Here is a 12,749-nt window from a genome sequence, read left to right as displayed (position 1 = left end):
CCCATCAAAAAGTGGGCAAAGGATATGAACAGACACTTCTCAAAAGAAGACATTTATGCAGCCAACAGACGCCAGAGATTTTTTACAATTCAGTAGTCAGGTGTTACCTGTGGAACACTTGCCTTCACACTGAGGCCCCGGGCCGTGTAGGTGGCTGGAAATCCATTCCCTCTGCTCTCCCTTTCCATTGTTGGGTTTCTTACTGAGGAAAATGTGTATAAAATAAGAAAGAGAGTCCACCTTCATTAAAGCTTTAAAAAGCAAAACAAACAAAAAAACTGGCTGTGGTTTTTTCCTACTTTTCTTCTCTTGTTCTCTTTTTCCATCTAAGAAAATAAGAATAAGTAAAGTTGATTTCTGCTGATAGGCATATCCTCTCACTGCTTTGTAACCAGTTTTACTTTTTTGTACTCAACTAAAAGTGTTCCTAAATATACCACCTCTTAATGTTTATTTCTAATTATTTTTAAAGGGAAAAAAAACTTTCTTAAAAATATTTTTCTCTTCTAATGTTTTTGTTTGGTTTTGATATCAGGGTAATGCAGGCCTGATAAAATGAGATGGAGAGCATTCTCTCCTCTTCTGTTTTCTGTAAGATATTGTATACAATTGATATTAGAAGTCCAACCTCAAATATTTCTACATAGAGAGCTATTCTGGTCACCTCTTTCTTCTAGAGGCAGCTTTGGTAGTTTATATCTTTCCCAGAACTTTTCCATTTCATCTGAGTTTTCAAATATTTCCCTGTTATTGTTTCACTGTCTCCAGGATCTGCAGCGTTGCTCTCTCCTTCAGACCTGATACGGGTAATTTGTGTCTTCCCTCTTTTTTGTCTAATCAGCCTGGCTAGAGATTGATCAATTTTGTCTTTCCAAGAACCAGCTTGTGGTGTCATTGGTTTTTCTGAGTTTTTATTTGCTCGTGTGTTTTCTCTTTTATTCATCTCCACTCTTACCTATTACTATTTTCTTCCTTTTGCTCATTTGGGATTTAGTTGATTCATTTTTTAGTTTTTTCAGGTAGAACTTTAGAGGAGGAATTGACAGACTACAACTTGGACCAAATTCAGCCTGTAGCCTACTTTTATATGTCTGTGAACTCAAAGTTTTTACATTCTTTGTTAAAAAGCAACAACAAACAAAGGAGAGTGTGTGACTCAAACTATGTATGGCCTGCAAAGCTTAAAATATTTCCTATCTGGTCCTTTACAGAAAAAAATTCAAAGCTTTGTTATTATACATATTTAGGATTTTATATCTTCTTGATGAATTGTCTTCATCATTATAAAATATTCCTTATCCCTGCTAATATTTCTTGTTCTGAAATCTTTTGGTTAGTGTTTATATCACTACCTTTCTCCATCCTTTTATTTTTAACCTGTCTTTTTTTTTTAAGAGATGGGGTCTCATCGTGTTGCCCAGGCTGGCCTTGAACTCCTGGGTTCAAGTGATCTTCTCACCTCAGCCTCCAGCTGGGATACAGGTGTGTGCCACTGCACTGGGCCAACTTAGCTATCTTTATATTTAAAGTGAGTTTCTTATACACAGTCACTAGATTGACTTTTCTTCTTTTCTTTTTTTTTTTTTTTTTTTTTTTTTTTTTTTTTTTTGAGACAGAGTCTCACTCTTGCCCAGGCTGAAGTGCAGTGGTGTGAGCATGACTCACTATAGCCTCAACCTCCCAGGCTCAGGTGATCCTCCCTTCTTGGCCTCCTGAGTAGCTGGGACCATAGTCACGTGCTACCTTGCCCAGCTAATTTTTTAAAATTATTTGTAGAGACAGGATCTCCCTGTGTTGCCCAGGCTGGTCTCCAACTCCTGGGCTCAAGCAATTCTCCCGCCTAAAGCAATTCTTATATATATGCTCATTATCAGAAAATACAACACTGTAATTTTTTTGGCTTATATCAGCGATTCTCAACCAACAATGATTTTGCTTCCCAGGGGACATCTGGCAATATATGGAGACATTTTTGGTTGTCATAACTGGGGAGTTCTACTGCTATCTAGGAAAGGCCAGGGATACTGTGAAAACATACTAAAGGATACAGGACTAATACCCCCCAACAAAGAATTTTCTGGCCTAAAATTTCAGTAGTACCAAGATTAAGAATTCCTGGCTTATAGAAAACAAACCTTGCTCTGTTCTTCTCACGCCCCCACCCCTTCTTATTTGCACCTAGCCTTAATAAATTCCCCATTAGGTGTTTCTGAGGGAACATAATGTTCTTGAAATCACCAGTATTGGAATTATAGATCTAAATCAAAGACAGAGGTTTAGAAAAGAAACCAAGAAATAGCCAAGTAGTGAGTATGGGGGAACATTTCCAGGACATTTAAAAGGCTACATGGGATTTAGTGTTAGCAGGGAAAGGTTCAGAGTTTTTCCTCCACGCAAATGATTATTTCCCTGCTTTCCCAAGATAGAGTGCTGTTGTCTCTCTCAAAGGCTATAAATTAATTCACAGCATTTGAAAGAACATCCATTCACAGCTTTTTAAAGAATATCCTTATTTGCCAAATGTTCTCCTGTGGGTGGTTGCCAAGGCTGCTGCCATAATGAAGGTGGAGCTGCTGTTGCTCGTGTTTCCTTGTATTATGAGGGGGGCGGAAAGAACAGCCATTATATTTCATTGAAATCAGCTTCTTGTGTGGATCCAGGATTTCAAGCCCAGCTGAATAAATCAGAATGTTTTCTTTAGGCATTTGTTAACTTAAAAAGACATCCTTTATAATTTTTTACTTGCTCTTGACCAAAGCATAACTAAATGCAAATTTTTTGTTTTTGTGTTTCCACCCACTAATAACCAAGAAGAAGATGTTTTTATATTTAATGGAAAAGTGACTCACTATACATGTAGTTCACTGTAAGTTATGTGTTGCTTGTGCCTTATTGACTGTTCTTTAATTGCTTTTGTTTGCTTGTTTTTAGAGAAGCTTCCGATAATCTTGCAGTGCAAAATCTGAAGGGGTCATTTTCTAATGCTTCAGGTATAATTACTAATTATAATCTGAACATAATGATGCTTATGTGTTTGCTCTAAGCACTTATTACTGTGGCTAACTGCTTGACATTGGAAATCTATTTTTAAAATAATATATACACAATAAATTGTACCACGTGGGATTCATCCCTATGCTTTGAAATCCACATCCTAGAAAATGATAAAACAACTGGAATTTAGCCGACTCTTCTACTCTTATTTTTACAAGTGATTTAATCTTCCTTTTACTCAATTTATTGTACAAGTGAAATGTGGATAATTTTCCTGGAGATTTTCCTCATACAGAGGATTGAAGGAAGTATTTTGAAATCCCTTGAAGAAAGACACTATACACATTTTGTTTTCATGAAAGCCAAGAGGGCACAGTGGTGATAGTTATGCCTTTACTTTCATCACCTCTAGCAACCTTACTGAAAAAGAAGGGTTCCAGTTAAGGCCATGAGAAGACATATTTGGCTTTTAACAGAATTGAGTCTTTCCCATTCATTTCTGTTAGCACTAACTTTGTGTTGCCATCAGATTTCCAATTCTTGCAGGAATTTAAAGAAGTATTAGGATTTGGCGATATTCAGCTTGATTTTCTTAGGCCCCTGAGGTTTTAATGACTCATGTTGCCTCCCTGCCCCTTCCACCACCCCTCAATCCCTGCCTGAGGAGAGATGCATCAAAACTGCTGGGTGTTGGGGTTCTGGGCACCTCACCTATCCGGTGCAGACGGTTGCAGGGATGGAAAACACAGCCCAGCTATGATCTAGCCCTTAGAATCACCACAGGGTGTCTACTAATAAACTCTGCCATCTCTCTGTAGTATGTTGTAGAAAGTGGGACCAGATAAGGCCGTAAATTCTGAAACTCTCTGTCTCAGGTTTGTTTGAAATCCATGGAGCAACAGTGGTTCCCATCGTGAGTGTGCTAGCCCCAGAGAAGCTGTCAGCCAGCACTAGGAGGCGGTATGAAACTCAGGTACACTGGGTCAGGGTGTCTTTGGCTTTCTAATATGAGTTACAGAAGAGAAAAACAATAACAGGAAAGGAAAATAAGAAACATGGAATTTCTTGGAAATATTTTTTCCAAAAAAAAAATTTTTTTCTTCCAACTTCCCTAACTGGGTGGTTTCTGAAAGCATTATCAATACAAAGCATCTCTCTGGCTCCAGAATTCCCATCTGTCCTCCAGAGAGGGGCCATTGTGCCCTGTGGGCACCTTGAAGCAGCTGTTGTCAGAGTTATTGCACCTAAACGAAAACTATCTAATCTGGCTCTAAAGGTAATTGAGGTTTGTTTGTGCTCTAAACAGCAAAGTAGAAGAGGCCGATGACAAGACTTAAGGCAGGTTTCTCATTCCATACATGGTTTCGGCATTTGCTATATGCCTAATGGTGTGCTAAGAGCTGTGTAAAATGTAGAAGACATTAACATGGCCCCAGTCCTCAAAAGAGTTTATAACTTAGAAGCATATGCATTATGTAGAGAATAATAAAAGAAAATAAACATAGGCCAAGTGCGGTGGTTTATGCCTGTAATCCCAGCACTTTGGGAGGCTGAGGAGGGCGGATCACTTGAGGCCAGGAGTTCGAGACCAGCCTGGCCAACATGGTGAAACCCTCTCTACTAAAAATACAAAACTTAGCCGAGCGTGGTGGCAAATGCCTGTAATCCCAGCCACTCAGGAGGCTGAGGCAGGAGAATCGCTTGAACTGGGGAAGCAGAGATTGCAGTAAGCCGAGATCACGCCACTACACTTCAGCCTGGGCAACAGAGCTAGGCTTTGTCTCAAAATAAAATAAAATAACTATAGTAGAACTCTGAGTTAAATGTATAGAATAAGAATGTTAGAGTATGCTGTGGACATATGTGAAAGAGTGAGTGTTAAAAGCGCAGTCAATTTTAGAAATGTAATCAGACTGAAATACAAAGATCAGGTACTTTATTTTTGTAAGCTCTTCTAGCTGTTTCTCAGGATTTGGGTGGAAACCTATTTTTCCCATCTTCCTACTGCCTTCATCACCTACCAAGTTTCAGTTCTCATGCCATGTCCTCATTGCTGCCACCTCTCCCTTTTTCCCAGTTTAGCTTCATACTATCATCTCTCTGTGTGCACTGTGTCACTGCACTGAGCCTTTACAAGGCATCATTTCAAAATTATGAAGAGATAATTGACAAGGATTATTAAACAGATGGTCAAGATAAGTCATAAAAACCTCATTTCCTCTGAGATCATATTGCTAGACACCCCTTTCTGAATGGATTAAGAGCAAATCTTTTCTTTTTTTGAGACAGTCTCGCTCTGTCACTCAGGCCGGGGTGCAGTAGCGCAGTATCAGCTCACCACAACCTTTGCCTCCCATGTTCAAATGATTCTCCTGCCTCAGCCTCCCGAGTAGCTAGTATATTATAAGCGCCCGCCACCATGCCCAGCTAATTTTTGTATTTGCAGTAGAGACAGGGTTTCGCCAAGTTGGCCAGGCTGGTCACCAACTCCTGACCTCAGGTGATCCCCCAGCCTTGGCCTCCCAAAGTGCTGGGATTACTGGCATTAGCCACCACACCCAGCCAAGGGCAAACCTTTAGACACCATTTGGAATCCTTTCTAGGCTTTGGTGTGTTACCCTGTGATTGTGTCCTGGGATAGGAAATAAGATGGCAAGAAAGATGGCTTGGTTTAACATGTTCTGAATTCCATTTTCTTATTATTAGGTACAAACTCGACTTCAGACCTCCCTTGCCAACTTACATCAGAAAAGCAGTGAAATTGAAATTCTGGCTGTAAGTGGCTTTCTTTCATATTTTGAAGGTGGCTTCTTTCCGTCCATACTGTCAAAGTAGTTGCCTCAGGGTTCAGAGCTTTTCTGCTCAGTGTCAGCAGAATTTGGGTGCAGGCCTTATTGTCACTGATGTGAACTACATGCAATTTAAAACTATTAAGAACTAGGGGGAGAATTTAAGGTTGTTTCTCCTCTTTGTTCCTCTGAAAGATAGAGGGAGGAAAATGAAAACAAAAATCATTTTCCTACATATTTCAGGCCTTTGCCTTACTAAGCTTACACCGAATACATGTAGCAGTGTCAAACCTTTTGGATGTGGTATAGAAGGAAAGGGAGTACAGTTGCCACTGCTTATTAATTCTCCAGTGCTAAGATCTTATCACTGCACAGTTCATTAAGCCCTTTTATAGCACAATAGCATCTCAGACTCTGCAAACCCTATTCATACTGCTGCATCCCACGTGACACTATGGTCACAAGGCAGTATTGTGCTGCTGAGAGTTCCCTGAGAGATGATGTACATTTCTGTGTATTCACAGGTGGATCTACCCAAAGAAACAATATTACAGTTTTTATCATTAGAGGTAAGCAATACGAACTCTTCTGCACTGTGGCCTTTAAGATCCCAAATCTTTGCTGTTAGTTTGCCAAAAGAATACTGAAGATGGCATTCATTCGTGATAGTATTTTTCTGGCAGTCCCAGGAATTTAGTAACATTTTTCCTTTTATGTGACACATACATTCCTAAATCCTATGTTGATGAACTTATACTTTTCTAGTGACTTTTTATTTTTTCAGAGATACTTATTTTATTTAAAAAAAAAAAAACACACACACACACACATATACTGCTTTTACTACATGTCAGGGTCTGGCAGGCCTTGTTGTAAGCATTTTACAAGTAGTAACTCATTTAATCATAACCACCCCAAAATGTAGATACCGTTATTATCCCCACTTTAAGAGTATGGAAGTAGAGAGCTTAAATATCTTACCCACGGTCACCCAGCTAGTAAGTAGTAGAACCAGGATTCGAACCTAAGCACACTAGCAGAATCTGTGTTCTTAACCACTATACTATATACTGTCTCTCAAACAAACCTCCATTCCAGCTAGAGAAGCTCATTTGCAGATGAGTACTATACAAAAAAAAAAATCCTTTTGTAAAAATTAATTAGGTCCTTTATAAATATATATATATATATATTTACAGGTACATCCCTTTATCTTCAAATAGCCTAAATGAGAACTTTAAAAATTTGAATAGTTATCTTTGCTATTAAGAACACTTAACTATAGTCATAGCTATAGGTGACTTTTGCAACATGTCATATCAAAGAATACTTTTTTGTCTATCCAGAGTGTTTATTCACAGATTAAACTACATTAATAGTGAACTTGGCCCTAGAACTAATATTTTGTATTTCATTTGTTGTTCTTACAAATAAGCATATGCCACTATACTGGCAGTGTAGTGATTTATGATCCAGTCAAATGGATATACATACTTGAGAGCTGCTATCACCATTGTACAAAAAGTAAATGGAGGCCAGGTGCAGTGGCTCAGGCCTATAATCCCAGCACTTTGGGAGGCCGAGGTGGGTGGATCACCCGAGGTCTGGAGTTCGAGACCAGCCTGGTCAACATGGTGAAACCCTGTCTCTACTAAAAATACAAAAAATTAGCTGGGCGTAATGGCACGTGCCTGTAATCCCAGTACTTGGGAGGCTGAGGCAGGAGAATCACTTGAACCCAGGAGGCAGAGGTTGTGATGAGCCGAGATCGCGCCACTGCACTCCAGCCTGGGCAATAAAAAAAAAAAAAAAAAAAGCAGTAGGCAGAAATAACTGGTCTACAGTTACATCAGCACACTAGGGCTGCAGCATCATGAATCAGGCCCTAATTAGGGAGTCTTGTTTTAAGAAAAATTGGTGCTTCAAAGGAACCCCGGCAGTCTCCTAACCGGTTCTGCTATCTCCCTATTACTGATTCCCCTGGTATAAAGAGGGGAATGACACTGGAATTTCATTAGTGACCCAGAAAAAGCCAGCTAGTAAACCCTAGTGCCCTGCTGTTAAGTCTTATCTATTTTTTTCCTAGTGGGATGCTGATGAACAGGCATTTAACACAACTGTGAAGCAGCTGCTGTCACGCCTGCCAAAGCAAAGATACCTCAAATTAGTCTGTGATGAAATTTATAACATCAAAGTAGAAAAAAAGTAAGTTATCACTTGGGTGGGCATAGCAGGTTTCACATGGTTACAATTCAGGGAGGGGTTTCAGAGTGACATTATTTCGTTGTCTTGCTGAGGTTTGGCGCCTGGTAAGCTGTTGTTAGAACTGCAGCTGACAGCCAATAAATCTTGCTTGGACTGTGAATCACAGTCATGATCTCATCAATAACAAAACACAGGGTTCCTAGGAGTAGCTGTCCCAATTACAGTTTTGTTCACCCAGGTAATTCAGTTTCTAAGAAGTATGTTTAAATGAAAGAAAATAACCATGACTGCTTTGCTGTATGTCATGTCAAAATACCAAATGTCAAAATACCAATCAATCATTCACATTATGACACACTTAAAAGGCAACAAGGAAGCCTATGAGGTGAATGGTTATCTCCTTATTAGGACCTTATACTACAGACCCCCATCAGTCACACCTTGTATAAAACCTATATAATTTTTTAGTGACTAGCCTTCCCTCGTTTTTCCTTAAATAAAGCTCCTACAGGTTGTTATAAAAATTTATTAGCTCTGTTCTTCACTCATTAAACTGAGTCTGTCCTTATAACCTTTTCCTTTCTTTTGCAGGGTGTCTGTGCTATTTCTGTATAGCTATAGAGATGATTACTACAGAATCTTATTTTAACCCTAAAGAACTGTCATTAACCTCATTCAAACAGAGGCTTATACTGGAATAACGGAATATTGTACATTCATAATAATTTAAAACTAAATTCTAAGAGGCTAGGTGCAGTGGCTCACACCTGTAATCCCAGCACTTTGGGAAGCCAAGGCAGGAAGATTGCTTGAAACCAGGAGTTTGAGACCAGCCTGAGCAACAAAGCAAGACCCCATCTCTATAAAAACTGAAAAAATTAGTTGGGCACGGTGGCACATGCCTGTAGTCTCAGCTACTCCAGAGGCTGAGATGGATCATCTGAGCCTTAGGAGGTTGAGGCTGCAGTGAGCTGTGACTGCGCCACTGCACTCCAACCTGGGACAACAGAGCAAGACCCTGTCTTTTAAAAAAAAAAAAAAATTTTCTAAGAAGCTGTCCTACAAAGTTGAGCTTTGTTAGTTTTTCATGTGTAATATAAATTTATCTTTTGGGATATAATAAATGCTTTCATATACCTGCTGCTTTTTAATTGTAAATCTATTAACACTAAAGGTTTTAGGGAGCTCTTAGAACGTTAAGATATAGCCTTTTCTTCCCTTGGCTGTAATGACTAAGCACATGAAAATATCCAAACTAAAGGGCATAAAGAAACCAAAAATCATTATTACTTTGGAACCTTTATTCTTGATGACTTTGTAATATGTTTATCCTAAGGTGGTTAAACAAACTCTCATTTGACTATGAGAACTCATTGGCACTTGAGGAACCATGATGATAAAATTATACAGCCAGGTAGGAAGCAGCTCATGAGGTAACATGACTTTTTATAAAACTGTCAGGTTTCAATTCTAATAACCTAGAAGATATTATAGAGCTAAAGCCTATTCATTAATCACATCATTCTAGAATTAACAGTTATTGCCAGAACTGTTAAAATGGGATGGGAAAAGAATAAAGAGACAGTGCTGATAAACAGACATGTTTAATGATAGCTTGCTCTTCACAGAGATGTCTACAGAGACTTAATCTATAATCCAGGAGAATATAACCATGCAACACAGACCAATTAGCCAAATGCAAAATAAACTAGATTCTTACCACAACTACCCTATAAACACTGCAACTGTTCTTTCCAACAGGACCCTAATCTTATGTGAAAACACCTACTGTGGGGGAACCAGAAACCTAGCTATGTGGCCAAACGGAAAAAATAGCAATTCAGTGGTTAATTGGTGAAAGCAGGAAATTTGTGCCCTTTACTGTGCTGCTGTTGCTGCTGTTGCTGCTGGTGTTGCTGGTGTTGCTGTTGTTGCTGCTGCGGCAGGTGCTGCTGCTGCTGCTACTGCCGCTGCTGCTGCCGCTGCTGCTGCTTTGGTCTTCTTAGTTTTGTTCTTTTTGTCTCTCTTCTTCAGCCCATCCATGTTAGCTCTCAGTAGGTTTGAATAAGCCTGAAATATACAACAGAGCACACCTTAGTGGGAAGATGTGCAAATTAGCAGAACAGCAGCCCTATTTGCATAATGGATTTAGGGTAGCCAAAAATCAGGAAGCCTACCTGATAAAGAATATAGCACCACTGGACACTTGTACCGGAAAATGGTATAAGCATAAAACACTCTTTCACATTATAACAGCTTCTGCAACACCCACAGACAGTTGCACACATTTTTTACGTTTTTTTCAAGGGAAAACTGCAGGCAACTTCTTGTTCAACTATACTATAGGTAGCATATATCTACAGCCTAAGACAAAATCTAACTAAAAAGAACTAGAAAGGAAGAGCGTATTAGCGTTGAAATTCACACCCTGGCAGCTTTTACTTGAAAAATACCAGTAAAACTTATCTCCAGAGAGCAGTGAACCCAAGTATCAATCTTACCCAGTGTTCACTATCATGCTGACTCTTGCCCTGAGAAGGAAGACATAAGGAACACCCAAAACTCACCATCTGAAATTTATTCACTTCCTTGGAGCTCACCTGAAAGAGAAGGAAAAAAGAGGTCACACCTATTATCCATATAAGCATCCTCTTCTCCACCCCAGACAGTATCTCAAAAGCCTCTGGAAGACAACATCCTTATCTTTAAAATACTTCTTCCCAACTTCAGGGGTTCGTAATACATGAATGGTTACTTTTCTACTCTGCTTTCCTCTGCCTAGAGAACAAGAAAAGGAGCTCTACTTCTTTTTCCACATGAGAATTGCACCAAGAGGTGAAAGGCAGTAGGCTCCTTTAATTAAAAAAAAAAAAAAAGCTTTGTTTCTCACCTCTTGAAATCCCTTAGAAAGGTGGCACTGAGTGTTCTCCCTGGGTTCTGAGAAAAGTCAGAGGACTTCTCAGTATTAATTTTTTATACATTAATATAAGATATATTTAAACTACTCCCTCCCCATATTTTTAAACCTGCCTTCCATTAATTCAAGCATATTTAAGCACAATGCAAGCTACCACAAAATAAATTCTACCTCTGAAGAAGACTCCTTAGGTTTTCGTTATTTCATGATATCTAACTTTATTTGTAAAAACCACATAGGCTTGTTTTACTGTAAAAGTCCTCTCAAGATAACTTGTCACGGGAGACTTACCAACTAAGTCTAGTCTACATTTTCATGCAGTCAGTATCCTACACTAATGTGATTAGAGAGTAAGTGTGGTTCTGCCACAGCAGAATAAAGTAGTATTCACTCAACTCAAGAAGTCTCTTCCTTTGCATTATTCAACCTCCACTGAAAGGAAAGACTAGGGTTCTTGACTAAAATGCATATTTTCTCAAGTGTGAAACCTAACATTTAGCTGCACATTCGCCATGTGAACCACAAAGATAAGGAAATAATAGCATCACCTGGTACCAAGAAACTGCTTACTGAACGCCCAGCACAGGAAGGGGCTAAGGAATCAAATATTTATGCCAACGGCTCCTTACAGTACTACGAATAAGGACGAATACGCTACTTTCATTCATTTCCGCAAAAATTTTAGCAGAACTAACGACTGTTTGACCTCTACCTTCTTCATTTTATTTTATTCTTGAGTTTTCTACTACTGAAGTATAGGAAGGTCCTGGTCTCAGAAATAGCCACACAGGGCAAAAGGGAAAAGTAAATTAAAGCCTGGTTCAGAAACGCCCCATCCTCTCTTCAATTCGAGTGTTTACATTTCAAAAGATAGCCTTAGGAACTCAGCTCACCACAGTGCTGATCTTCTTTTTCCCATCGGTAGCTCTTAACAGACACTTGTTGTCTGCGGGCTCAAAGCCCTCCACAGTACCTTTCTTTGGAATGGGTTTGGTTCGACCGTCATCTGAAGGAAAAATGCATCCTGGTGAACACGGCCGCATACGTGGCTGAGCGGCAGACAAACAGTTAAAACAGAGGAGGGGGTAAGTGATGACCTAATCCAGCCCCGCTGCTCTAGTTCTGTTAAACACCTCGTCTGCTACCACGGTCTGGCGAAACCCTGGAGAAACTATTATTTCCACGACGGAAACATGTAATAGCGAAGCACGTTAACTCCCACTCAAAGTGGCGGCGTTTGGGATCCCTGACAAAGAGCCCTGGGCTGCTTGGGACCCATTGTTACCAGAAGCAACCTAGGCGGCTCAGCGCTGGGGACTGCGCCCGCTACAATCCCCACTATTTTCCAGGCCCGAAGCCCCGAATGTGCCCAGTACAGAGTGACGGACGGTTGAGGAAGGCGGCGGTCCGCGGCGGACAGACTCCGGTGGCTCCCAGACACCGGGCACCCGGGGAGCATCGCCCGGCTCCCCTCCCGCTGCTTACACTTCTTCAAGGTGATATAGACGCTGCCCGACGTCCGGCACTTCTGGAAAAGTCTGGTCAGCTCCGTCAGGAACTGAAAAACAACAGGCCCGGCCCCGTTAGCCAGCCCCAAATCCTCGCCCCGCCGCGTCAAGGCCCTGGTCCTCCCGCAGAAGGAGGCAGAGGTCTCGACCAAAGCCTGAGCCGCCCCCGTCTCTCTGCCGGCCAGGCCTAGCCATACCTGCTCGCTCTCCAACAACACCATCGCGGCGACGCTTCGCTCCACTCCCTCCGCTGAAGCCCCTAGCAGTGAGAGCCGGAAGTTCGGCCTAGGCTGGGCGGGACTTCCGCTACTACGCTTCCATTGTCTTCCACCAATC

At 40.6% G+C, this 12,749-nt stretch overlaps 2 protein-coding genes across 4 annotated transcripts in view; one reads left to right on the top strand and one right to left on the bottom strand.

Moving 5' to 3' along the window:
- The window catches only part of EIF2AK4 (eukaryotic translation initiation factor 2 alpha kinase 4), a 109,186-nt gene extending 100,057 nt beyond the window's left edge, over window positions 1-9,129 (top strand). Inside the window, exons 33-38 of the mRNA XM_011989318.1 lie at window positions 2,932-2,990; window positions 3,870-3,967; window positions 5,701-5,769; window positions 6,308-6,352; window positions 7,870-7,988; window positions 8,580-9,129. Of these exons, the coding sequence (XP_011844708.1) occupies window positions 2,932-2,990; window positions 3,870-3,967; window positions 5,701-5,769; window positions 6,308-6,352; window positions 7,870-7,988; window positions 8,580-8,637 (448 nt within the window). The 3' untranslated portion in view covers window positions 8,638-9,129. The remainder of the gene's footprint in view (window positions 1-2,931; window positions 2,991-3,869; window positions 3,968-5,700; window positions 5,770-6,307; window positions 6,353-7,869; window positions 7,989-8,579) is intronic.
- On the bottom strand, window positions 7,008-12,715 carry SRP14 (signal recognition particle 14kDa (homologous Alu RNA binding protein)). 3 transcript variants are annotated; one of them, XR_001007053.1, is made up of 6 exons: window positions 12,611-12,715; window positions 12,391-12,463; window positions 11,799-11,911; window positions 10,556-10,588; window positions 9,642-10,058; window positions 7,008-7,035 (listed from the first exon to the last, which is right to left on the bottom strand). XR_001007053.1 is itself a non-coding variant. In XM_011989320.1 (6 exons), exons 1-6 carry the CDS (start codon window positions 12,632-12,634, stop codon window positions 9,836-9,838), a joined length of 417 nt encoding a protein of 138 aa, XP_011844710.1. In that variant the 5' UTR covers window positions 12,635-12,707; the 3' UTR covers window positions 9,274-9,835. The 3 variants fall into 3 exon arrangements, 2 of the variants coding, with proteins under 2 accessions (XP_011844710.1, XP_011844709.1); XM_011989320.1 differs by lacking the exon at window positions 7,008-7,035 and having other exon boundaries at window positions 9,274-9,904; window positions 9,954-10,058; window positions 12,611-12,707; XM_011989319.1 differs by lacking the exon at window positions 7,008-7,035 and having other exon boundaries at window positions 9,275-10,058.
- Between the last annotated feature and the right edge of the window lie 34 nt (window positions 12,716-12,749).

The sequence above is a fragment of the Mandrillus leucophaeus genome, unplaced genomic scaffold, assembly GCF_000951045.1.
Source record: "Mandrillus leucophaeus isolate KB7577 unplaced genomic scaffold, Mleu.le_1.0 Scaffold35, whole genome shotgun sequence".
Classification (NCBI taxonomy): domain Eukaryota; kingdom Metazoa; phylum Chordata; class Mammalia; order Primates; family Cercopithecidae; genus Mandrillus; species Mandrillus leucophaeus.
Note: the sequence above shows the minus strand (reverse complement) of the source record. Positions and strands in the feature narration are given on the sequence as shown.

Coding starts and splice junctions, on each gene's coding strand:
- SRP14 (XM_011989319.1), bottom strand. CDS start 12,634: ATGGTGTTGTTGGAGAGCGAGCAG. Junction 12,464..12,610: donor TGTTGTTGGAGAGCGAGCAG/GTATGGCTAGGC, acceptor GTTGTTTTTCAG/TTCCTGACGGAGCTGACCAG. Junction 10,589..11,798: donor AAAAGAAGATCAGCACTGTG/GTGAGCTGAGTT, acceptor CTTCTCTTTCAG/GTGAGCTCCAAGGAAGTGAA.